The sequence below is a fragment of the Ambystoma mexicanum genome, chromosome 1q, assembly GCF_040938575.1.
Source record: "Ambystoma mexicanum isolate Mex_15411 chromosome 1q, UKY_AmexF1_1, whole genome shotgun sequence".
Classification (NCBI taxonomy): Eukaryota; Metazoa; Chordata; class Amphibia; order Caudata; family Ambystomatidae; genus Ambystoma; species Ambystoma mexicanum.
In genome coordinates this window covers 851436493-851464075 of record NC_090922.1, presented here as the reverse complement: position 1 = coordinate 851464075, position 27583 = coordinate 851436493, and the positions used below count along the sequence as shown (strand labels likewise).

Here is a 27583-nt window from a genome sequence, read left to right as displayed (position 1 = left end):
CTCTCAACCAAACAGAGACATTGCTCCAACAGTTGGGCTTTACAATCAACTATACAAAATCCTTTACAGTTCCCTCAAGGAGTTTTGTTTTCCTGGGCACTCAATTCCTTACAGGCCAATATCTGGCCAAACCTACTACAGAAAGAATCAAAACACTCTAGCAAACTCATTCATGCCAAACGAGCTAGAGCATGCATGGCTCTTCTTTGGACCATGTCCATGTGCATTCTGCTTGTTCCCCACTGCCGGCTGCACATGCGGCCAGTGCAAATGTTTCTGGCTACCAAATGGTCCCAAACCCGGGGTTCCAGGTCAGACAACATAACCATCTCATGGACTCTGTCAAACACACTGAAATGGTGGACATACCCCTGCAATGTTGCAAAAGGAATGCCACTGATAGAGACAAATTACCATCTTACCATTGGAACAGATGCCTCCCAGGCAGGATACAGTGCTCATTTGGACAAGCACCAGGTCAAAGGCCTCTGGTCCTGCGAAGAAGCCGTCCTACACATCAATGTACTGATATTACGGGCAGTGCACTGGGCTCTAAAATCCTTTCTTCCTCTAATCGATAATTCGATGGTGGGTGTCCTCACCGACAACACAACTACAGAAGCAGGGCAGAGCGTGATCAAACACCTTGTCCCAGGGAGCACATACCATCTGGCAATGGGCCAACCGGCACAACATTCTACGTCCGATCCTCCACTTGCCGGGGGTGCAGAACAAGCAAGCAGACACCCATAGCAGGGACGTCTCGCAGACACACGAGTGGCAACAGCATCCAGATAGACAACGTTTTCACAAGGTGGGGTCAACCCCCTCTAGACCTTTTCGCCAGCCAAAACAACAAGCAATGCCAGAAATTTGCCAGCAGGATTCCGCATCCCGACTCTCAGGGGGACGCATTTTTCGTTACCTTGGAACAGCGTGTTTGCTTACGCGTGCCCTCCATTTCCTCTCACCAGGAAAACCATACAGATGATACGCAAAGGCTGAATAATCTTGGTAGCCCTCTACTGGCCCAGGCAGACCTGGTTCTCAGATCTCCTTCAGTTGGCAGCGGATGATCCAATTCATCTAGGAGATCATGCCAATCTTCTATCCCAGAACAGCGGAATGATCTTTCATCACGACCCAGGCTCTCTCAAGTTAACAGCGTGGCTCCTGACCACTCCGAATTCGGTCATTTGATTATCCCTCAGGACTGTTGGCACATTCTAGCAGCAACTAGAGTTCCTTCTACAAACATTTTCTATAGCTGAAAATGGAAATGATTCTGTGCATGGTGTGCATAGGAGACTAACCTGCAGCCGCTACTATAACACCTCATCAGATCTTTTCTTATCTGCTAAAGTTAGCTACAGAGGGTCTGGCGATCTCTTCCATCAAAGTGCACTTATCGTCAATCTCCAGGTTTACACAGAAAAGAACATCTTCTCCTCTTTACAGTGACAGGCTAATCAAACACTTCTTAAAAGGCCTTTTTTTTACCTTCCCACCAAAGAAAAGGATTCCTCCTGTATGGATCCTGAACCTAGCCCTAGCAGGACTTATGAAGCCTCCTTTCGAACCTTTTTTGACAACCCACATAAAATTTCTAACTTGGAAGGTGGCTTTTGTAGTGGCCATTACGTCTTCTAGACATGTTTCGGGCTCAAAGCCTTGGTTGTAGATCCTCTGTATCTACGGTTTATGAGAGACAAAGTGGTTCTTTCCACTAATCCTCATTTCATTCCTAAAGTACCTTCAGAGTTTCATAAAAATGCTACCATAACTCTAGCCACATTCTTTCGAAATGCCACTTCACCAGCAGAAAAGACTATCCACTCCCTGGATGTCAAAAGGGCATTGAAATATTATTTGGATCGCACAAAATCTTTTAGATCGACTAAGCAGCTGTTTGTAGCCTTTGGTCCATCCAACAAGGGAAAATCCATATCAAAACAGGGAATTTCATGATGGGTTTCAATCGGCCCCCAGAGCTCACTCCACTAGAGCCACGGCTGCCTCTGAGGCTCTCTGGTATGGGGTACCCATCAGAAACATTTGTCAAGCGGCAACATGGGCAGTGCCCCACACTTTTACCAGGCACTACTGCTTACACCAGCAACATGCTGAGGATGTGCAGATGGGACGAGAAGTCCTTCACTGACTGTTCCAGTAAGGTAAGCCCCGCAGCTTCCGGGGTTGTTTCCTTTCTCTACTTGAGTATGTATTCTTTTCGCATTAACGCAGACAATTTTAAAGTACCTAATCTTTGTTTGCCTGGTTTCCACCTCCTAACATTTATACTGCTACAAAATCTATTCTCAGCATGTGAATCCATGAAAGATCCAATGCTGGAGAAGGGAGTAGTTGTTTCCCTGTAACTCCATTTCTCCGGCGTTGGTATCTTTCATGGATTGACATGTGCCCTCCAGCCTACCCCCTCTTTGAGGGGTATCCTCCAGCTGGAGTGGTTAAAATCTGAGGGGAAGCAGCTGGGGCGGAGCCATACACTCAATGTCCCATTGGTGGGTACCAAAAGCACCCACAACAATGTCAATGGGACACTCAAGGTGCCATGTATTTCCATAGGAAAATTACTAAGTCAAATAAGTCAAAGTAACCAGGGTTTCCCAGCCTGACGACGGGGAATATTCAAAGCATGCGAATCCATGAAAGATACCAACGCTGGAGAAATGGAGCTACAGGTAAGAAACTACTCCCATACCTGTCATTGAAACGGCTAAACTGCACCCCTTTGTGTATTGGATCAAACTGTGGCTAAAACCACATGATAGTCCCTACCACCTAACCCAGGTTGAAATTGGGTTGATGGAACTGATTGCTAGCTTTCATGTATAACATGCTGGGAAAACTGTGCCTGAAGCATCTTTGTGATATTAGTAAAATGTATTTACAAATTTATTTTAAAGAAGGCCTTGGGAGGGACACAGTCAGGGAAAGTAAGATGGCACCTATAAGGGTAGTGAGGCCCTTCAAGCTGAAAAGTAAATATACATGACAAGCTATCTATGTTGCATGTGCCCACTAGATGGAAGGGAAGTGTAGATCATGTTCTATCTTGTGGTTATCACTGTAGCTGCTAATACCGCTGCTTTGCATTTGGACAAGGATATATCAGGTATCTTCTTGTGGCGCTAAAAGCACTATATCCTTTTCTTTTGCCCCAATCACGGGACCTCACAAAGGCAAAGGTTGACACCTTTTCTGAAAGCGAAGTCTGCTCCCCAGCAACCAATCAACATTTCCGATGCTGCCATTCAGTTTGCAGTGACCAATTACCTGTGGAAATCAAACATCTCATGATCTAAAAATGAAATCATGATTTGAAAAGTGGGAAATAGCCCAGAGTTTTCTTGACATTCCGTGATGCTAGCACCTAATTTTCATTCGCACGTGAGGGGCGCAGGGTGTCAAACCTTGACAATCCTTACAAATCACTTTTAATCTAATTTGGAATCTCACCAGTACCAAAGTTATAATTTTACTGAAAGTGTGTTTTATACCTCTGTATACCTTCTAAAGCTTTATTAGAAATTCAAATTGTTGATATCAGATCTCTAACAATCTTGGTTTGTTTGATATTTTTGAAAATTACAGTACATTGCTGTAGATCTCTTTTCACTGTGCACTCATTTGAGGTTGACACATTTTTCCAATGTGTGGTTCTTCTAGCTCAAGGGTATGTTATTTTTGTGTTTCCAGATTCCTTCTATCAAGGTGGTGAGGCACAGCCAACAATTAAACCAAATGCCACTGAAGGTAAGCCAGATTAATTTATTTGGTTTTTGTATGATGAGTCCTTTGAAATGTACAATACGTGTATGAAGGATGTTAGCCTTTCTTATACATGAAGCTTATCATTACACCATATTTATAATTTGTATGCTTCATCCCCGCTCCTATTGAGACCCCCAGCACTTTTTGCTGGATTTCTGGACCTTTTTTTCCCTTTCAATCCTGAATGTGTGGGGCCTTTTTCCTCTCATTCTTTCTTGTGGTCTCTGTCTTTTGGAACTCTATTATTTGTATTGAACCTGTACTATGCAATCTAACTTCTCCATAGCTCTTAAAGGCATCAATGTTTTTACTACTGCAGCATACATCTCCTTATGGGCAGTGTTGCTGGGGACCCTTGGGGGTCCCCCCTTTAAGATTCTTTTTCTGTATCCTCAAGTAACTACGGTTCTTAAGGATAGTACTTAGTATCTCTCCCAAAGCCTTATAGTCTGAGAGATTGGCACACACCACCTTCAGAGGAGTGCCAAAGGGTACCTAGTAGCCCCATTCTCTCTGCTCCTGTGACTATTTAGTCACATAGACAATCACCTAGTTATGGCTGGTGGCAGTGGACGTTTTCTACCAACTGTTGTGTATTTTTTATACCACAGGCTATGTCCATAGCCCTGGTAGTGCACAATAGGGTACCAACTTGGGCCCCCCTTCTTTTTGTGCCATTACTAGCATGGTTGTTCTTTGTTAGCCCTTCTTCTACCATTCTGGGAGAGGGAGGTCAGTGTGTGGGTGTTTTGCCTTTGGCGGGAAACCATACGTATCCCCAGCTAGGCCACAGTGTGTCTGGGCAGACCGGAGTTTTCCACCCCCCTGTCCTTTGTCTGCCAGAGTGCCTGAATAGGTCCAGCTCACACAGGGGGTTTGGCGGCCCTGATTGGACAGCCAAACGCACCTTTGTGTAAAATGCTGAGAGAGATTGCAGAGGATTGTGTTCTGGAATTGCATAAAAGGTGAGGCTTCTGGAGTGAAAAGCAGTTTGACCACTGGAAGCTGAAGTAACTTAAGACGAAGACAACCAGAGATGACTGCAGATCCTTTGCAACACCGAGAAGCTACCACTGCTGTCCTGTCCCCGTTTTCTGTGACACAAAGGAGCTCTGAAGAGGACAACTCCTTCCCTTTGGCTGGTGGTAACAACCAGGTCCAACACCAACTTTTAAACAAGCCATCTCACGAGGTCCTGGGAGTTTCCAGAGCTACGGAAGCCCAATACCAGGAGACGTGCTGCCCATTTCGAGTGCATCATCGTGGAAAGGCAGAATCGTCCAAATCTTTGCTGACCCCTTAAGGACACTCCAGAGATCCGATCCAACTCACCCAGACCCCCTCACCAGAGTGCGGGACTGCAGGAAGTGAAGAAGATTGATCAGGGAATCTGTGTCCTTTGTTGGTGCTGCAGAACAGACACCAAAACCACAGAGTGCACCAAGAAGTTGCTGAAAGTCATGACACAGGTCCTCCTTCAAGACCACTTCTGAGCGATCCTGTCCATTGTCCTGCCTTCAGTCACCAAACCAAGGAATCCAGAGGTCGGGTATAGAGCTGCAACATTGCGGAGCATCCAGCACAACATTTTCCTCTAACCTAAGGTACTTTGGGGAAAAAGGTATTGTTTACTTGAGTCCAAGAAGTTGCTCCATAGCATTGGAGTGTATGTAGAGGTGTCCAGGCTAACCCCCTCTTACTTCAGACCCAAGCCGCTGCTTGTGTCCACTTCTCAAGTCCATTTTAAGGTCCCACTTGTTAGTTGTTAACTTGCTGCTTCGATAACTCTAGACACTGGAAGAAATCCACAGGAACTCTTCATAAATCGCTGCTTGTCAAGACTTCAAGCCCTCTCCGAATTGTCGTTAGCTAGAGTTGCGTCTCGGGATTTAAAACACTTACTAGGCAAAGAAATTGTCTCTAGAATCTTGAACTAATCTTATGTTACACTAAATAACCACTTTCCTCCCTTTGAGAGACTTTACTATATCTGTCTACAGAGTAAATATATTACTGTATAAACCATTGAAACCTGCCTGAGTGCCCAATAACTGATAATGCAATAACATTGTCTTTTCCCATTCTAACGTTGCTACAAATGTAACCGCGAACAAACACAAAAGTGAAAGTGACATTTGAAGTATATTATCAAGTATTCTTAAGTGTTCTAGTATAAACGTCTGAAGTATTTACAATGATTCTGGTATAAATGTAATGAATATATACTTTTTGTATAACTATATGTCTAAGTGTTTCTTTGTTGTGCCTGTCTAACTAAGAGTCAGTGTACTTACCTACTGCTCACATATGCCTCTTAAGATAAGACTGACTGCTCTGCCACTCTACCAAGGTCCTGAGCTTGTAGAGACTGATACTACGAGTTGGGGGTCTACAAACCATTGGGATATCTTACTAAAGTCTTACTGCTAGTAGGACTTTAGAAAAACTCCCCTAACAGGGCCCAACTCACCTAACATGCAACCTAAAGTGTCAGTCATGACGTGACTATTATTGCATGAGCGAATGGCCCCTGCAGGCTGATTAAATACTTCTAACCTTTTACATCAGCAGCTACATCACAAAGCCTGCATCTTATAAGGCCTGCCCAGGAGGACTACACAATGCTTTTGATCTCTGTACCATATGGCATGGTATCATAAATAATATTACAATGTCTTAAAATACCAAATACACAGGCCTGTGAGCAGAGTCATTTTACTCAAACGGTTGGACATAACACTCTGAAATAGTATACAGTCATACATTAGATATGAAATCAATTGTAGGATGGAATGAATTTCTTAATAACCATTGTTTGCAGTAAGATGAAAACATTGTTCAATCCAAGGACCAGCAACATTGAATCAGCCATGGCCATGCACAGAGACAACAACATCCATGTAAACAATCTAGTTATAACTAGTGTAGAGAAGGAGCCAAGTACCCCCTCCTCAAGCACCGCTCCCATGTTGCCTATATGCTAGGAACCAGAATGTGAAATACAAGCGGTGCCAGTAAAGATGGAGGCAAGGTTCCAATTGTGAAACCGTACCTGCATACATGACAATATGACAGCCATTTAAATGAAATCCCAGAAGAAGCGGGGAAAATTAGCAAAAGAGAAGATTGGTGATGTCACACGAAGCAAGTCTGATGCACCCAGAAGATATGCTGAGACACCAGAACATAGACATTCTATAGGCATTAAGAAAGTATCGAAGATAAGCAACATTTCGGCATCAAAATGAAGATGTTTATGTTACAAAGACGATGAAGATATCAAGGTATTTTACACATGTACAGATGCAAAGAAACGCAAGTAGACAAAGGCTAGCTATGTAGCTAATAGATTGCAGCATGCACCAATCATATATGTATAGGAGTGAGTGAACTATGGATGATTCCACTACATATTTTAGCAGAGCTGGACTAGAAAAAGGAAGGCTTTTCCAGTGTGTCGCAGCTGAAAAGCAATTGAATTACAGGAGTGGATCAAAGAAGGCCGAGGCTGGACCAGCCTTAAGAATCCAAGGCCACACTAGGCAGGATTGATCAGACAGTACTTACAACCATGTGAAAAAACAAACTCCTGTTCACAGGAGGGGCACAAAAACATTGAAGACTTCATCAGATTCATTAAATATTAGTATTTTAAATGCACCAGAGCTCTAAAACATGGTTTTCAGTCACGTGGATGGGTGAACACAGATATTCATGACGTGCTACGCCAACGCAAGTAGACAGAATATGCTATACTCCCTCGTATTCTCCAGTGCAAGGAACATTTCCAAGGCCGAGTTCAAAGCCCTAATTGATGGGCAGACCACAAGAGGTGATGATAGATGACATGTTAATTGGTCGGAAGCTATGATCAAGACCAACCCACCACGTGGAGACCAGCCTGCGTGCAGCGGGCGTATGTGGAAAAGTACTGACAGATGTAAGGGGACCAAACAATTATAGAGGGTCACGTAGTAAAGAGCCCTATAGTTTGTGTAACCAATGGGACGTTGTGTATTTGATGATGTTCGTAGTGACCTGTATGAGGTAAGAGCTTAGTTGCCCCACCTGATGTTAGGGACCCTATCAATCTCTTAGACAAGTATGGAACGTATACCTAGATGTTCCTTCTAATTCTATCACTTTCTCCAATAAGTTTTTATAGTTTTCCACATAGGATGTTGTCAGCGATGACAAGTTTTTGCTATATAACATGGTTCTTTATGAAATTTGTTGAGCGAGAAGATCAAAGAACTGTCGATGTTCGTTGTAACTCCCTGTTTTAGACAATTTCAAAATAAAACAGCTTTGATTTGCCAACTTCCTGAGTTAGTCTGATTATTGATGTTTGAGTAACTTCTGCATCCCCATACATCTCTTAGTATTGCTACCTTGTCTTAAAGGGCTGGGCTGATAACACCAGTTCACGTGGTAGCGGAGAGGATGGTTAAAAATCTGTCAACCTAGTAAGCTTGGAGGTCCTGGAAATATCAGAAGTCCTCCGCCATTTAGCTGAAAGGACGTAAAGCTCCCTGTAGATAGCGGCAGTTAGTTTAATGAATCTTGCAAGTGCAGGTGGGACGGGTCCCTCGTTTTTCAAACAGAATCCCCTCCCGATTTCTACAGGAAGCTGAGCAGACTGAAGGCTGAGGCGGCTGGTTGAGGAGGCGACGATCGAGAGAGTCGGAAGTCGAAAATGCATATGGTGAGTAGAACTGAGTGAGGTGGCAAAACACTAATGGGCAGTGAGTGGAGATAGGGATAAGGGAAAATAAGTAACAGAGGTTTGGTTGGGTAATTAACCCGAGACGATGAGCGTCGAGTTGTTAAGTGAATAGCTTGAGACGACATCTTCTGACATCATAGGGACGTCAGAAGGGGTTGTATCCAGAGTCCCGAAAGTGGATGACGCAGGCTACCGACGATTAAAGATCATCTAAAGGGAACGACTCACACACTCCATTGGAGTATTTTATTAGGGGCAAGGATAGTCACAAAGAGTGTGAACAGAGAAGTAGTCAGAAGGCAGATTGAGATATATGTAGGCCGGTCAAGTCTGTCAGTTCGTCTTTTTGTTTTATGTGATATATAATGTATATGTGGAGAAGAAATAGTGAAAATTTAAGAAACGTGAAAAGAAAGCACAGAGATTTGAAAATTATGTATTTATTTATTTAGTTGAACTGATGCTATTTTAGTGAATAAGTAGATTGAAATAGAACATGGCATAAGAGGTTTTGAGCTGCGACAATTGGTGCATGCTCATATTGTGTTATTTTTCGGAGATGTATTTATAAAGTGTTAAAACACAACGGTTAGTATTGACAGTCAAGTGTGAAGAGTCAAAATGGAGGATATTACTCCGCTTATACATCTATGCAAACAGTTGCCAAAACACGCACCCAAGCTTAAGCAGTACAGTGCGGAATGGGTTAAGGGCACGGCAGATAAGATGTTCATGCCATGGCCACAAGGGGGATCATTAGCAAAAGCAGTTTTGCAACACATGACAACATACTTACATGCAGCATACACGGAAAGAAGTTAGAAAAGAGGCCAGCGAGCTTAGAGCTCTGGAAAATGTACCAGGAGGAACAGGAAGACCCACCTCTTGAAGACTGGATGCTTAACCAGTGCAAAGAGGGGGGTGAGGAGCCTTCTGCTCCCCCAACGCACCTGAAATAAATGGCGATAGTATGAAGGATGACAGAGTGTACCCATTGAGAGAGCTTAAGGCAGCAATAGGGTACAGCAACACGGCATACGAGTCGCCTGCGCATAGCAGTGACGAGAGTCCAGAAAAGACTCCAGAAAGGGACATGATCTCTAAAGTCTTACGGGACAAATAGAGAAGTGATTGACCAAGTATGTCTCTAGACATAGGGCGGGAGATAAAGAAATAGAAAGGAGAGAAAGATAAGGCTGTTGAGGTAGTGCTTATACAGAAACAAATGGATGTGCTGTCAAACTTGATGGAAAGAGCATTGAGGAAAAAAGGCACAGGGAAGATTAGGACAAACAAGATAAAAAAGATAGAGAACGAGAGGAATGATTAAAAGAAGACAAGGCTAAAAGAAAGGATAGACAAAGACAGGAACAGCTGTATCAAGATGAGCAGCTGAAAAAGCAGGAAAGGGCAGAGGAGCAAAGAAAATATAATAGACAGAAGGCAATCGAAGAACGAGACAAGCTAGAAAGGAAAGGAGTGGAAGAGGAAGAGCAGAAATTAAGAGATAAAGGAATGCAAACTCAGGATGAAGAAATACGTAGGGCAAATGAGAGAAGAGAGGTGAAAAGACAAGAAGAAGAAAGGGTAAGAGAAGAAGCAAGAAAACAAAGAGAGCTTGACGAAGAAATAGAACAAAAGAGAAGACAAAGGGCATGCGATATTGATCGCATAGATACAGAGTTAATGGCGCCTAATCCAGTAGTAGCATGGGAGGACATAGAAGAATTCTTCCCGACACATGAACCAATGCCAGGTCCGTCTAGAGAAACTCTAGAAGATGAGTTTGACAAGAGACGCATTGGAGACTGTTAGGCAGAATCCTGTGCAGTTCCCTTGGGGGACACTGCAAAAAGATTTAGACTACAGGAGTAAGCAGTAAACCCAATTGGTAGCAGTCTGTACCACCCAGATTTACCTGGTAGCTGTGGCTGAGCAGTCAGACTTCTCTCAAGAAGAGTAAGGCAGTGTATAGAGTATACACAATAGGGCAAACAAACACTGACCAGAGCTTTGTATAAAAAGTATATCATTATTTATTTAACACACACTTTAGAAAACACGCGATAGCACTATAAGTCAAAGCAAGTTCAAAACACAATCAGAAAAGTATTTACACCTCCCCTAACAATTACTAGACAAGTCTAAGTTAAAACACCACTTTTTGTCAAAACAGAGGTGAGTGCGTAACTTAGATGGCACTCCAATAATTAGGTTAAAGGGGGAGAAAAAGGCAGAGCATAAAAATAAAACCATTCCCAACACTTTTCTAAGTCCAAAGCAAGTCAGTGAAGGCAGTTTACACTGTAGAGACAAAGTTCATAGGTCAGGCCCACTTTAAATGGAGCAAAGCGAAATGTGCCCAGGATCACACAGTTTAAAATGCACTAAAACTCTTTGCAGAGTGTTCAAAAGAGGTTGGGGTGATTCAAAAAGGAAAGTTAGACGGTCTGGAGCCAACCCAGTTGGAAAGCCAAGGATTTAAGGGTCACCTTTAGCAATCCGAAGAAAGGGAGGCCAGGTGGAACACAGTACCTTAAAGAGAGAGGAAGCTCCAGCGGCGGCAGTTGTTCCTGGCAGTGGATGCAGTTTGTTGTTTCGACCAGGGGAAGAGAGGATCTCATCGAGGAGGAAACGTGGAGTCGTTGCACTGCACAGGGATGGTACCAGCCGCGGTGTTCGTCGATAAAAGGTGCGTTCCTTTTATTCATGGTCAAAGTGATGAAGCTTGGCTATCCGGCCGCTGGGGTGCTTGGCACGGGTGATTCAACCAAGAGACGTCTTTGGAAGGCGAAAAGGGCGAACTGGTTGGTCCCACCAGCTCAGAGGAAGAAGACTCGTCCAGCATAAGATCTTCTCTTGTCATCGGGAAAGTGGTGAGGTAGTTGCAGCAGGGCTTCACCGGTGGTGTTGTCGTTGCAGATGGCTTAGCTTCTTCCCTCTTCGGATTCTTAGGTCCTGTGGCGACTTCTGAAGTTCCAGTCCCAAAGGCCCTGCTTTTATGCAGAAAAACCCCCATTCAACAGCCTAGCTGTCACTCAAACATGCCAAGTGGTGAGCCGGGCGGCTCACCATTGGCCCAATTAGAACAGAGTGCAACTTGAGTTGCTAAGGCAACGCAGTCCAGGGTGCCAATTCCGCTCCCCTCACATCCTATGGAACCCAGACAGAGTGGCACCATTTGGAGGGCTTCTGTGGAGAAGCCCGCCAAAAGGTGGAACAAAGGACTCGACCTTGGTCAGAGTTACAGACGGACACGAACGCCATGCAGAAAAACCCCCATTCAACAGCCTAGCTGTCACTCAAACATGCCAAGTGGTGAGCCGGGCGGCTCACCACTGGCCCAATTAGAACAGAGTGCAACTTGAGTTGCTAAGGCAACGCAGTCCAGGGTGCCAATTCCGCTCCCCACACATCCTATGGAACCCAGACAGAGTGGCACCATTTGGAGGGCTTCTGTGGAGAAGCCCGCCAAAAGGTGGAACAAAGGACTCGACCTTGGTCAGAGTTACAGACGGACACGAACGCCATCTGGCAAAAAGACCCAACCGTGAATTTAATATTCAATAAATAAACCGGCGGTATGTTTAACATTGCACCAAAAAGTGGTGCGTTTAAAATCAATGGGAAAATCCCATAGAGAATATTCTGGTGGAATATTTTGCGTGGTAACCACTGCCACCAGCCAGAAACTCGACAAGGGGGGACTGGACAGTGCCCCCTTGAAAACAGACCCAGGGGCAAAATAATTAACCCCTTCCAGTACTTCAACAATATGATGGTTTGTACTGGTTCTGTTCACAATTTAGGACTAGTAAAATGGTGACTTTACATGCTATGGGAGACAGTAGTCAGTCCCAGGATATGCAGTCTATGTTTGGGGGTCACTATGACACCCATGTGTTACTGCACTGAGGGTGCTGTGTAACACATACACAAAAAACAGATGATACCCTATGGAGTAAAAAGACCCCATAGCCCAAAATCACACAAATAGTCAGAGACATATCTCAAATCATGCCTAAGAGTGGGAGTAAAAGAGCCTCACTCTTAGCAGGAGAAAAAAACAAACCCCAAAAATACAGCAAAGCTGCTGGGGGACTCATTAGGTTTGGGAAATTAGCCTTATAAGAGAATTCTCCCTAACAGAGACAAAATCAATAAGGTCTGACATAAGATGAGGACCAAGAAAGAACTGAAAGGAAAGGGAAAAAACAATCGACTTGAAAGTATGCAGTTGCAAGGCAAGGAGGGAGGTTTGTAGCATAGAGCTTTGTCTTTGGACAGGCTAACTCTGAATAGAGACGAGATGGCAGGAAGTCACACAAGTTGGGGACAGGATATGTCAGACAAGGACAGAGAAACCTTCTCTGGGGAGGAGGGCACTAGTGCATGTGGTCCTGAGGAGTGTTCTCCAATGGACAGAGAAGTAAGATGGTCAGATCTAGACCCACCTAAATCTCGGGCCTCTGAACCTCTGGCACGGGTAGATCGATCCAAAGGGCGATCTCATGGTGAGAGGTGGGGACTCGCCACCTTATGTGAGCAGGCTAAGGTCACTAGCGGGAAGAAGGCGGTGCAGAACCATTGTCCCTGCTATGGACAAACCGACAATGGGGGATAAATGCAATTTTGGGATCTCCCTTTCTCCTTTGTTAGAGAAGGCAGGGGCCAGACCGCAGTATATACCATGGCCCCAGATGGATAAGGATACTTTAAGGTGTAAACTCCCTAGTTTAACTTCTGGCGCTGGGAAATGGATACATGAATTAGAGAAAATGACAGGAGGAAATACGTTAGCTATAGGAGACATTAAAGGTCTTCTAGCTGCTATCCTTGCGGAGAGAGCTGATGACATTTGGTCAAGAGCCGAATATCTGAGTGTTACCACGCAGAACACTACTCATGATGGAGCACCATTTAATAACTGTAGAGCGGCAGTCTAGAAAGTGCTTAGAGTGCAGTATACAGATATGTCAGATATGGGAGCTATAATGGCACGGAAAATACAAGAAGGGGAGGATCCTCTTTTTTACATTCGGAATTTTCAGGAGGAATGGAGTTTGGAAGCGAGGGAACCGTGGGGGAAATCTATACCTGTATTCTACCATATATTATGCCGAGGGCTGCCAGACCAAGTGCAGAAACAGCTCAGTAAATTGGTTGGTATGGAGTCAAAACCATGGTCAGAAATACAGCTGACCATTGCACATTATTACAGACTGTTGCAGAACAATCGAAGGACAGATGATGTTAGGAAAGTTGAAGAGGCAAAGTTAGTACAGAAGAAATTGTCAAAATACACCATCGAAAGAGCGATGCTGACTAGGGGAGAAGGGCCTGGATCCCAGCAAGCAGTAGGTATGCCGCAGGTGAATAACCAAAGGCAACTTGACCAAGGTAATAATGGATTCGTACCAAGGGGTAGGGGAGGTTTTTGAGGATGAGGCTTCCAGAATAATCAAGGAGGCTTCCAGAATAATGAAGGTGGGTTTCAGGATACGCAACATGATAACCAAAGCATGCAGAGAGGGCAAATTAGGAGACCTCCACCTGTATGTTGGACATGTGGAATGACAGGGCACTTAGCACGAACATGTGGGAGCCAAGGGTTTGTGCAGAATGAGCAATACTCAAGAGGGGCAACCACTTATCCGCCTGCATATAGCCAACCCAGTAGGGACGGGTTTGCCCAAAATCAGACAGTGCAGCAAGCACAAGCGCCGGGAATACAGCACAGTTTGCAATTGCAGCAAGCATCAGTGAATCCGCCACAAGGGCAGTCACAGCATGCACCCATGCAAATACAGCAGGGCCCTCATACTGCACAGTTAATTACTCGTAGGATAGGGGTGTCACTGTCGAGGAAGGGAATACTTTCACAGGCACGGTAATAAGCATGTACCCACAATAGGACAGCTCACTGGGTGTCTTGATGTTTTCAGTGCCATCTGTGACTCCCAATCCTCAAGAGAAACCGAGGGTTGACGTCACTATAGGAGGCAAATCTTTTTCTTTTTTGGTAGCCACTGGTGCAACACCCCCATGTATACGAGAGGGGAAATTGACATTATCGAGAAATGCCATGAATGCTCAAGGTTTCAAAGGAGCTACAAGTAGATTTCCTTTTACTGAGAGATTGCCAGTCTCAATAGGAGAATGTGAAATGTCTGTGCCATTATTGTATTCATGGCAGACACCAGTTAACATACTGGGTCGATATTTAATGACAAAGTTAAACATGACGATTTTGTTTATTGGTGAAGGTATAGTGCGTTCAACACCAGGAATGCCTTATTTCAATGTAAGTGAATTTATCATGGCGTTTATAGGACAAATGGCCATAGGAGGGGTACCGTTAGAACCAGAGGTCTTTCATTATGGGATATGCATTTTGTTAACATGGCTACCTGGTTTAGTGGGTAAGACTATGAGAATACCTTTATTGAGGTTGAGGATACCTATGGATGAAGAGGGGGGACACGGCTTTGCCTTATAATTGTAAGCAGCTATAGTGCGAGGAGAATTAGCTATGCTTGATGGGGTTGATGAAGAAGGCAGATGATGGCGCACAGTGATTGCCATTGGAGAGCGTTACAGGTTGACTGACATCACTGACGAGGATATCTTTAGAGACCACAGGTCAGATGACAAAGTAGTATTTGAAATGAGTATCACTTATTGGGTGAGGGCAATAAAACGCGAGGTTCCTAAGAAAATGATGTTGGTACAGCAGTGTCCCAAATTGTTTGATGAAGACATGACGAAAGTGCCAGTTTCATTATGGACTACAGGCCCTTATGACGTAGGCCTATTAAAAGGGGCTGGAGAAGTCAAGATTAAACTGAAACCAGGAGCAATTTTGCCTTGAGCACGACAGTACACCATGTCTCAAGAGGCAGACAAGGGTATTTTTAAGACAATATCCGCCATGATCGACCAAGGCATCTTAGTGACGTCAGAGTAACCATGCATTACCGCAGTTTTTCCAATCAAGAAATCGAAGGGGGGGTTGTGGGGTTTAATTCAAAATATGTGCCTGATTAATCAGATTGTAAATGCCAAGATCCCTCTAGTTCCTAACCCGACAACGATCATATGTAGTATCCCATTGCATAAAGATTCTCAAGATCTGACGTCATTTACGTTCAGACAGACTAAGTTAAAAAGCACACGATTACCCCAGGTGCACTGTGAGTCCCCATTGATATTTAATACAGTCCTGCAGATGGACTTAAGCAAAATTGATTTTGAAAGTGTTGTGTTGCAATACGTGGGTGACATTTTAGTCTGCAGCACATCAGAGGAAGAGTGCAGACGTGACTCAGTTCAGCTGATTGTTCTAGCAGAGAAAGGATATAAAGTAGACAAGTTGAAATGACAGTATTGTCAGGAAGAGGTGTTATACATAGGGCAGTTAATCTCGCATGAAGGAAAGAAAGTTACACCTGAAAAGGCTGAGGCCATTTTGAAAACAGCGAAGCTAGACATGATAAAGCACGTGCAAAGATTTTTGGGACTATGCAATTATGTTAGAGCATGGGTATTCGATTATACTTCATATGTAAGACCCTTGTTACAGGCTCTGAAAAAGGCACAGGCAATCCAGGAAATAATTGTCTGGACTGAGGAAATGGAGGAAGGGTTTGACACATTGAAAAAGGCAATTTGCACAGCTCCAGTCTTAGGAATTCCCAATTATGCTGAGGAATTATTTTTGTTTTTGCACACAAATGGCACAGTCATGACAGCAGTACTCACGCAGAGAACCACATTGGGATACAAGCCTCTAGCATATTACAGTGGGATTCTGGACCCAGTAATGAGGGGCCACTTCCCATGCGAACAATCTTTGGCAGCCGCCGTGTTCACCATTGAGAAAGCTGCCAGCATAATAATGGGGTATTCCATTGCGTTATTTGTTGAGCATGCTTTGTTTGCTATTTTTGAAAAACCCAAGGGTACTTTGATGTCTCAAAGGGCTTCTGCCTATGAGGTGGTCAAATTGAATCCAGTGATTAAAATAATTAGATGTAAAATAGTGAACCCTGCCATGTTTGTAGCAGAAACACTGGCAGAAGACGAGCATGCACATGATTGCTCGAATTATGAGAAATTCTATGATGAAATCCCAAGGGTCAAGGAAAATGATTTAGTGGCTGGGGAAATTCTCTGTATTGACGGTTCTTTGAAAATAGATCAAAATGATGGGCAGAGACATACAGTTGCCACTGTGATAAAGCATAGGGACGATGGGGAGTTTGAAGTATTGATAAGTGCACGACTACTGTCTCACTTTCCAGCCCAGGCTGCATAATTAGTGGTGCTGTTATCGTGCTCGAGAAAAACGGAGACCAAGAAGTAACACTGTACAGTGGCTCTGCCTACGTGACGTTGACGTTACATGCATGGCTAGCACTTTGGAAAAGGAGGGGCTACCTCCGAGTGGATGGCACCCCAGTGCAGCATGCTGCCTTATTGGACAGACGTATTAGAGCACTACAGCTCCCAGTAGCCATTGCGGTCATCAAGTACATACCTCACACTAAAGGCCCGATTCATGGAATATTTGCCCGGTTCAACATGAATTTGCAAATGCTGAAAAGTGACTTTGCACTCCTCACACAAGCCGACACAAACTCAGATTCATGTAACTGTGCAAAGTGTATTTTTGCCATGCCATGCAAAGGCCATGCAAAGTCCAGGCAAAGTCATTTTGTACTGCAAAAATGACTATGCACTGACTTTACCCGGATTTTGCACTGCAAAATACACTTTGCACGGTTCCATGAATCAGGGTTTGTTTCGGCAGTGCAAAGTCGCTTTTCAGCAGTGCAATTTCACTTTACCCAGGCAAATATTCCGTGAACCGGGCCCTAAGAGCGCAGACTTTATCTTGCGCGGAAATCAAGCCACAGACAAAGAAGCAAAACAAGTTGCATGTTCAGTAGAACTAATGAACTTGGATATGCCTGATGTGAATGAAAGAATGGTGGTGATGATGAGTGTGAATGATAGTTTGCAGTTTGTCTAAAACTCAATTGATGGAGATTCAAGGGGAAGCGCCACAGGATGAGAAAGATATGTGGACACGTAGGGGGTGTTCTTTAACCCCTTCTGAAGCATTGTGGTGACAGGAAAGCACTGGCACACCAGTGATGCCTGTATCCTTATTAACAGTGGTTTTCAAACAGCTACACTACCCTGCGCTTGTCACTAGAGAAAGCCTTGCAGCAGCTATTGCGGGAGACTGGTTGTAATAAACTGCATCGTGTGTCAAAAGTTTACTGCTGGGCACACACTGAGAACAGTTAGAGGAGTTATCCCATGACCTAATGGTCCTTTTCAGCATTTACACATCGACTACATCGATATGCTGCAGGTCTGTAATGGATAAAGATACATGATAGTAATAGCATGTTCATTTTCAAGGTGGATTGAAGCTGGTCCTTGTACACATCCAGATTCCACCTGCGTAGTACAAGAGGTATTTCCTAGATGGGGAATATGTGAAGTATTGAGATCTGATAATGGCCCTAATTTGTGAACAAAGTCTTTGAGCAAATTAGCTTGTTGCTTAGTATAAAGCACACGTTCTCTCCTGTTTATCACCCGCATGCCAATGGGATATGCGAGAGACTCAATGGCCTGCTTAAAGAAAGGATTGCTAAATTGAAGCCTACATTGAAAAAAGATGGATACATTGCTTGCCCCTTGCATTATATGCATTGAGTAATCAGCTGGGCTCTGACCATCATTTTACGCCCATGAAATAGTGACACGGAGGCGAATGAGGACACCCCTCACACCTCCATCGAGAACTAGAAGTGATCCCAGACGACAGCACAATTGTTTGGAAGTTAGTTACATGCCTACTTAATATGTATGACTACAAGTATCTTTTAATTCTAGAAAAACGCAAGCGAACAGGGTGTCAGGCTCAGAACACAGATTAAGACCATACAACAACCAGACAAACCAAACTATTACTGCCTAAGATTTTTCCTGGAGATCAGGTGTTGATCAGGAACCTTGTTTGCAAGTGACTTGAACTGCGTTTTCATGGCCCCTTCATTGTGGAAGATGTGCCACCATCAGCGGTAAAACTCTTTGGACGACGAGCGTGGATATTCTTTGGCGATATGAAGGTCTACAACGGAGAGTTCCCCTTACACCCACCCCAGTCAGAAGCAAGCATCAGAGAATATGTTCAGCACATGCAGATTAGATTGATGACTAGGAAGAAGGACGCAGAGGCTGTCAAATAGACAGATAAAGAGTACATTGGACTGTGGTTCTTTCGGGGCACTCTTTGAAATAGCTAAACAAGGAGTGAAAAAAAGTTATTGTTCTTGAGCCACGTGAGCTTGCTAACATTGGACTGAGACACATTTAAGCCTTGATCGAGAAGGAAAAGATGCCAGATCTGGAATTCCTTTTCGACGACTGGGAGAGGGAACAGTTCCCCGATTCCTTTCTCACGAGTTTCTCTTTGGAAGCATCCATGGTAGTGCCTGAATTCCATGTTCACTGGATCATTCTTACTGTTTTTGTCTTCATTCTTCGTGCATACCCTGTGCTTGTGGGGAGAACTATTAGTGTTCATCTGTTCCTGCAAGATCCTAAAAATGGTCCAATGATAAGGAGATTGCTTGCAGCCATAATCAAACAAGTTCTTCAGCTTCCTGAGTACAGTTTGGAATACACAACTGCCCCTATCTGAGGACAATGCTAATAGATTAGTTGGAATGGTCTTTTATTTCTTGGTTGAAGAACGTCCTCATCTTGTTGGAAGGCAAACTGGCGTTTGTACTTTCCTGAGAGTTCTAAGGAATCTAGTGGCAATTAATCAATTGCTATGTGACATCCTAGAGCAAGTACGTTCATTTTCTGTGAGAATATAGAGAACATCCTGAATGAGGCTTTTGAGGAAAGACATTCAGAACTTACTGTCCTTGGTCTTTTATTATTTACTGGAAACACATCCTCATTACATTTGGCAAAGTGACGACTCCTTTGTGTTCATCAGGAATCCTGTTAATCATTCTACAATTAGCCAGCTGCTTGAAGAGCTTGTGGAGCAGATTCAGCTGCTGCTATACTATTTTATGATGTTCCCCCGAACAAAGTTTGATTTTTTTCCTTCCTTAAAAAAGATTGAAAATGGGCAACATCGACAGTAATAATAACGTGGCTATCAGCGAGAGACCACCATGACGAGCAAGGAGCTTTTGCTGCATCAAGTGGGCCTACTGGCACATAATTTATACCTGCATTGTGTTCATTGTGATTCTTCACTCACTTACAGTATGTACTGTTTATTATTGTGTGGACCCAAATGAAGCAAGGGTCCCTGTGTATCTTCCTATGCAGCAGGAGGGTACAGATGTGGCAACTACAAGACAACCGAGACCTTATGTAAGTTTCCCTACTCCAGAGGCACATTTGAAGGCACCTAGTCCTGAGATAGATACATCTAGGCTTTCTTTTGGCAGGAGGTCACTTATGGACGTTTTTTCAGGACTCTGTTACCTTCATATTATGTTAATAGGATGTGGCTTCTGGAGCTTTCCCCTACACAAGTAGCGCATGTAAAAACACCAAGTTCACTGATAAATGTTCCCATGATTCCCCCAGTGAGAAAGAATTATGCTGGTATACTTCATGAGATGATAAAAAAATGCTCATGAGACAAGAGGGAGAACTAAAAGGAGTACTAGGCGGGATGATCATGAGCTGAATGATTACCTGGATAGTACTGCATATTTGGGAAACAACATGTGGTATCAGCAAATGAAAGAAGTAGGAAGGAGGACCTCAAAGGAGGAATGCTATGTATGTGCACTCCTGCCTTATAGTATGGGGAAGTCTAAGATGTTCATAGTTATTTAAATAGACATCCAGACTGCTCATTGTCTATCACACATTGCATTTTGCCGAACAAGAGGTCAGGAAATGGGCCGAACAGCTTATCTTAAATGGGCTTCTGAACGGACGGATCCAGAGGAAGACGACTATGTCTAAGACACTAAGACAAGTCTAAGAGAGCACACCAAAAATCGTGTGATGAGATACACACAGCCTGGAGTAAAAGGAGCTGGAATCAGATGGGAAGTAAACAGAAGACTTGAGAGTCCAGGAAAATCTGCAGAAGAAATTCGAAGATGGACAAATAGAGGCCAGATGCAGATTTGGGGATCAGTGCTTTCACTTGATGGATGGGAAGGAGTGGTCATGGGTAGTCATTCGAAGATGGACAAATAGAGGCCAGATGCAGATTTGGGGATCAGTGCTTTCACTTGATGGATGGGAAGGAGTGGTCATGGGTAGTCATTGGTTTCTATCAGCCAACCATTGACAAAGTGCAGAATGGATGCAAACGTTTATGGCCGAAACTTGCTAAACTACTGATATGGGTCAAAGACAAAGGAGGGCCCTTGCAGATAGTGCCTCTGGAAAGCACAAAACTGTGTTTCAGAAACAATGGCACAAGAAAGGTTGGAGAGAACCAGAATTGTGGTTGAATCTTTGACATACCAGGAATGAGCATTGGAACAGGAGTGATAATGGATCACTACTGGGCTTGTGGATCCAGAGCTTACATGGAGCTGCCCAAAGATTGGGGAGGACGGTGTTCTATAGTGAATGTTCATGTTCCAGCGTTGGTGATTCCTAAAAGTGACCTGAGCATTGACAAATTTCCAAAGGCAGATGCTCATCTGAGGAAGAAGAGATCTGTGGAGGTGATAGATTGAATAAAGAGAGAGAACTATTTCTCAACCAAGTCAATAGAAGCTTTTGATTCTATCCCTTATGAACACAGACTATTTAGTCAGACCTCGGCGATATTCACAATAAACTTCATGCCCGGGATCCAGACATATGCAAATACTAAGTGGTTACAAATAACCAGATGGGAGTTGTTTACCATAAAGGGATTCAATGCTATCAAGGAAGAGCTGAGAGCCATGCGACTGATGACTCTTCAGAATAGATACATCCTGGACATGATTACAGCTATGGTCATGTCGCACGTTTATACCATCTCATGGTGATGAGAATGGCACTTTGACAGAGGCCATAGGGATGCTGATGAAGCTACACGTCCAGATGGTAGACGAAGTAGAAGATATTGCTGATGACAGTTGGTTTGGATCACTCTTTTTCGTGGGTTCCACAATGGATGGCAGATATGTTCAAATTCCTTGGAGCCCTGATAGTGATGCTGTTGCTTGGATTCTGTGTGATCAGATTGGCTATCTCACAATGCAAGAAGACTGCAAAGAAAGCTATAGGAATGAAGATTATGATTGATGTTGAATCAGGATGGAAGACTAAAGAGCTGCCAGATGAAGAGATCATAGGCCAGTATCCATGCACCTGAGGGGACGAAATTCCTGTACCCAAAGAACCATTAGAAGTATGTGGTAAAATGGATCTACTGCAGTCCAAGTGGACACTGCAAGCTTATGACATGGAACAAGGATGTGCATGTGAAATCAGCTGGCTGCCTAAAAGGAGTGCTACAACCCAAATAAGCATTTCTTCAGACAGGGATGTCTAGATGTGAAAGATGATGGGAGAGTGGTCGATGAATTGCCCAGAGGGGGGAGTGTAGAGAAGGAGCCAAGTACCCCCACCTCAAGCACTGCTCCCATTTTGCCTATCTGCTGGGAACCAGAATGTGAAATACGAGCAGTGCCAGTAAAGATACCAATACCAAAGAGAATCCTGGAGGCCATATTCCCATTGAGAAAACCATACCTGCATACACGACAATATGACGGCCATTTAAATGAAATCCCAGAAGAAGCGGCAAAAATGAGCAAAAGAGAAGATTGGTGATGTCAAACGAAGCAAGACTGACACACCCAGAAGAGATGCTGAGGCAAAAGAACATAGGCATTCTATAGGCATTAAGAAAGTATCATAGATAAACAACATTTCGGGATCGAAATGAAGATATTTATGTTACAAAGTCGATGAAGATATCAAGGTATTTTACACGTGTACAGATGCAAAGAAATGCAAGTAGACAAAGTATTCTTAAGGCTAGCTAAGTAGTGAATAGATTGCAGCATGTACCAAGCATATATGTGTAGGAGTGAGTGAACTATGGATGATTCCACTATGCATATTTGCAGAGCTGGACCAGAAAAAGGAAAGCTTTTCCAGTGTGTCGCAGCTGAAAAGCAATTGAATTACAGGAGTGTATCAAAGAAGGGTAAGGCTGGACCAGTCCCAAGAAGCCAAGGCCATTCTAGGCTGGAATGATCAGACAGTAGTTACAACCATGTGAAAGAACAAAATCCCTTTCAGAGGAGGGGCACGAAAACATTGAAGACATCATCAGATTCATTAAATAATAGTATTTTAAATGCACCAGAGCTCTAAAACATGGTCTTCAGTCACATGGATGGGTGAAAACAGATAATCATGACATGCTACGCCAACGCAAGGAGACATAGTATGCTATACTCCCTAGTATTCTCCAGAGCAAGGAACATTTCCACGGCCGAGTTCAAAGCCTTAATTGACGTGCAGACCACAAGAGCTTTTGATAGATGATATGTTAATTGGTGGGAAGTTATGGTCAAGACCAACCCACCAGCACCTGGAGACCAGCCTGCTTGCTGCTGACGTATGTGGAAAAGTACTGACAGACTGCCAACCAATTACAGAGGGCCACGTAGTAAAAAGCCCTATAGTTTGTGTAACCAATGGGACATTGTGTATTTGATGACGTACGTAGTGACCTGTTTGAGGGAAGGGCTTAGTTGCCCCACCTGATGTTGGAGACCCTATCACTCTCTTGGACAAGCATGGAATGTATACCTAGATGTTCCCTCTAATCCTTTCACTTTCGCCAATACTTTTTTATAGTTTGCCACGTAGGATGACGTCCACAATTACACGTTTTTGCAATATGACATGGTTTTTTATGAAATTTGTTGAGCAAGAAGATCGAAAGAACTGTCGATGTTTGTTGTAACTCCCTGTTTTAGACAATTGAAAATAAAACCGCTTTGTTTTGCCAACTTCCTGAGTTAGTCTGATTATTGATGTTTGACTAACTTCTGCGTCCCCATCCATCTCAAAGTATTGCTACCTCATCTTAAAGGGCTTGGCTGACAACCCCAGTTCACAAGTGTAAAGAATAGGCCTGAGCAAACGTATTCGCCAGAAGCTTGAATCATCCATATTTTGGGTGATTCCATTTGGTCTAAACTCAGACAAACTTTTTAAGATGTTCAACCTAGTTTGACCATGTGGTATATAAATGGGAATACATGGCAAGAGCTCTTTTTCTGTACTAGGTAGCTTTCAGAGAGTCAGAAATTTGTTGCTAGGGGTAGGTTTAGAACATTTAAGTAAACGGGGATAAACTGTGTCTTTAGCATGGGGAAAAGACTTCATGTCATAAACACTCCATGGGATTTTAAACATTCCAGTGCCAACATGATCAGCTTTAATGTGTTAAAAATTACAGTCTTGGGGTACCCTGCATCACGTAGAAAATCTCTGGGTAATAAACTGCCTTTGAGGTACCTTAAATCCATACTTAAGCCCAGGAATGTCTCTAATTTTCTGTATTCTTATAGCTTTGTTTATCCTGATTCTGATAATGTTTTCGTTTGGTCGGCAAATAACAAAAAATAGGGACATTTCTACACCCCGTCTCTGAACCTGAATGACAAAATATAACTGTTTGAATCAATTTTTGCAAGCAATACATCTACACATCTCTGTCAACATTTAAGAAATTTCTCATTTTCATTGGATTTGCATTGGCGGCACCAGTGAATGGACCTGCATCATCACCTGGAGCAATACACATCCTAGCACCAATCTGCAGTCTTACATCTGCCAGAGCCAGCTCTAAGATTAGTAAAAATGTTTTTGTATTGATATTTATTTTAGCTACCAATGCAGATCTTGAAGGAACATCAGCAAGTGAATATTTTTGTTCTTTTATCTTTTCACTCTTATTTCCATGATTTCTTAGAAATCCTCTATGCCTTATTCTGGAGGGGAGGGTCATTTATTTTAGCTTGAGATGGAAGAAAATATAGTATTCATTATATATGAACATAGTCCTGTCTGTTACATATTATTGCTGTTGCATAGTTACGGCACCCATGGACCTTAAGATTTAGTGTATTCAATAATGTCAAATTTACAACCAGCATATTTTGCAGATGATCTGTGTCCAGCTTAAAACATGGAGGAGTGTTTCTCTCTTTGCCCCGTGCACTGTGGAGTTAGTCCATCTATCATTAGAACAAGTGTGTTTCCCTGTTTGTCTAAACATAGTACATGTATGCCCATTATTATAAAAACAATGTGGAGCCAGACCTTTTATCAAACTATTGTCCAGTCACCTCTCTTTCTTTTTTAGGAAAAGTATTAGAGAAAATAGTGGCATCTCAGCTTAATGATTGGATTAAAAAACAGTGCTACTTTTAAAAAGATTTTTTATGTATATGTTTATTGGTTTAAAATAAATAATTAGCATTCTTCCAAATATACATTGCCAATTACATTATAACCATTTACATTTGGGTTTTTTCAATTCACTCTATTAAATTCTGCAGTGTAAGCACTTTTACCAAACAACCAGAACGTGGTTAAAAAAGGGCCTAAATTTAATGTCCCAGTGACAAATTACCAATCGGCAAAAAAAGTCTGATCTTCATTCTTTCTTTGCAGACACTCAGCTTTGGCCTTTAATAAGATCACTTCAATACATTTTAGCACTTCCAAAAATAAGCTGGTGCTTTCTCCTATCATCCTATCATTATCCATTCCCACCAATTTTGGTCCAGGTCGACCTCAGCCATCATTTGTGTTTTCTTTAGATGGATTGAGCGTAGGGTAGCTAGCAACGGGCAGGCAGTCACCCAGTGAGCAATGCTGTCAATAAAACTCTTATTTGTACAGAATCTGCAGTGAGCTTCTCTCTGCTGTATTTATTTCCTTGGTGTTAATTATATTCAATCTCGCCCGTAAGAGAAGATCATGATATGTAGGAGAAGGACATTTTTCAAGTAGATAGGTATCATATGATATGATATGATAGGTTATTTATAAAGTGCTTAATACCCAGAGGTTTCTAAGCACGGACCCGGGGATCGAACCTTTGATGCCCTGTGTCGTCTTGCTTCCAAGGTGAGCTTGTTGCCGCTGAGCTATCCTCCCGAGTCCCGTAGATCATTTATCCCCTTCTTTTCTCTTTCTTGAGCAGGTCTATACAGATCAAGATTTCTCTTCTTTACTGTTTCTATCCAGTCTTGCTTTGCTATTATTTTTTTGATTTTCACGGGATTGGAGTGTAATTCTTTTTCACATAGGTCCCGATCTTTCATTATATTTATAATTTTCAGGCACCAAGTTTGAAGCAATGGGTCTTGGGTTTTTTCTTGCCCGATAAAGATTTCCAAAGGGGTGTCTGCATGTGCTAAATTGGTTTTTCTATACAGTGTGATTTATTTCCATAATATCATGCTCTCTAGTGATTGAAGTCTGAGTTCATGGCGGCACACTACCATCTTAAGGGTTGTAGGTAATCGGAGACATTTCCACCAAAACAGCCCCTCATATTTTCCAAGATAAACTTAGCATACCCTCAATGCCCTCAATGCCATAGGTCAAGATGGCAGCAACTTTTTGCCGCCAGAATAGTACGAGAGGTAACAAGGAATATCTTCCATATTTTTGGAGAATTTTAGTCCCCTGGGCAGCTAAACGTTTGATTTCTATTCGCAGGGATTGATAATGTGCTTTTTCAGTGCAGTTTTTATTGATCAGGTATAGCATTGAGTCTACGACCTCTAGTTTTATGCCATTTATCCACTAATTTTGTGGTTTGTGACTTTAAGACCTGGCTGAAGTCATCTGTAGGATTTTTGATTTGTGGGCATTGATTTTCATGTCATTTGATTGCATGTATTCATGAAAACAGTTTATTTTTCTTTGCAAGCCCACCTGGGTGTAATCCATAAAAACAATGTCATCAGCGCAAAGGATCCAAGGTATTTCTTTACGGTTTATTTTAGGTGGAAAGGCACGTACCGCTTCTTGGCGTACTCTCAGGTCCATAATATACAGGCTAAAAAGGAACGCCACTAACGCTCACCCTTGTTTCAAACCTCTATAGGTCGATATCTTTTCAGAAAGTACACCAGAGCTTGATAGTCTCACTTGTACACTTGTATTTGTGTATAGAGCACGGATAGCGCCAGGCAGACTCCAGGAACAGTTCCACGTCTCTAGTTTCCTCCATAATTTTTCTCGGTTCACGCAGTCAAACACTTTTTCCAAGATCCAAGAAAGCCATATAGATTTTTGATTTGGCTTCCAGTGCTTTAGTTTTAAGGAGACCTAGGATGAAGATATTTAGCGATGTTCTGATCCCTTTTCTGAATTCAGTTTGATTTAAGTGTAGGATTCTTAAATGCTTCGCCCACTGAATTAGATCTCATAGGAGTATTGTTGCAAAAAACGTTCTTATTGAGTCTAAAAGCGCTATGAGGCGGTCGTTCTGAGGATCTGTTCTGTCCACTTTTTAAAAAATCGTGACTATTATAGCTTCACACCAGGACTTTGGCACCTGTCGAGTGATTAAGGCTTGTTTATAAATCTGCATTAAGATCTTGTTCCACTCCTTTGGGTGACTTTTCAGTGGGTGATTTGAGATCTTATCTGGACCCACAGCCCTCGAGGAGCTACGTTTCCTAATTCGTTTCTCCACATCGTCTCTATCTATTTCAGTGGACCAAGCTTGTTGTGAATTTGAGATTGCAGTTGGGGATGGATCTTCCGGCGCTGAGAAAAGGTTTGTATAGTGATCACACCATCTTGCTTCATTAATTTGTGCAATCATTTTGTCTGTTTTAAAGGATCCGCCATTATTAAGTAATTCCCACAAATCTCTGGTATTTTTCTTAGAGATGGCTTTTAACATGAGTTTTGCTTCAGATTGTATTAGCTGACATTTTGTCGCTATCAGCCAGTTTTTAAATTCCTGTTTTTTTCGCCTGAGTTTTTTTCTCCAATGTAGCT

General features: G+C 42.9%; 1 protein-coding gene across 3 annotated transcripts in view; it reads left to right on the top strand.

Annotated features, from left to right (window-relative positions):
* LOC138538019 (coagulation factor XIII B chain-like) overlaps nucleotides 1-27583 on the top strand; it is a 792475-nt gene that overhangs the window by 351509 nt on the left and 413383 nt on the right. For all 3 annotated transcript variants that reach the window (XM_069641499.1, XM_069641498.1, XM_069641497.1), the window contains exon 8: nucleotides 3721-3777. In XM_069641499.1, the coding sequence (XP_069497600.1) occupies nucleotides 3721-3777 (57 nt within the window). The remainder of the gene's footprint in view (nucleotides 1-3720; nucleotides 3778-27583) is intronic.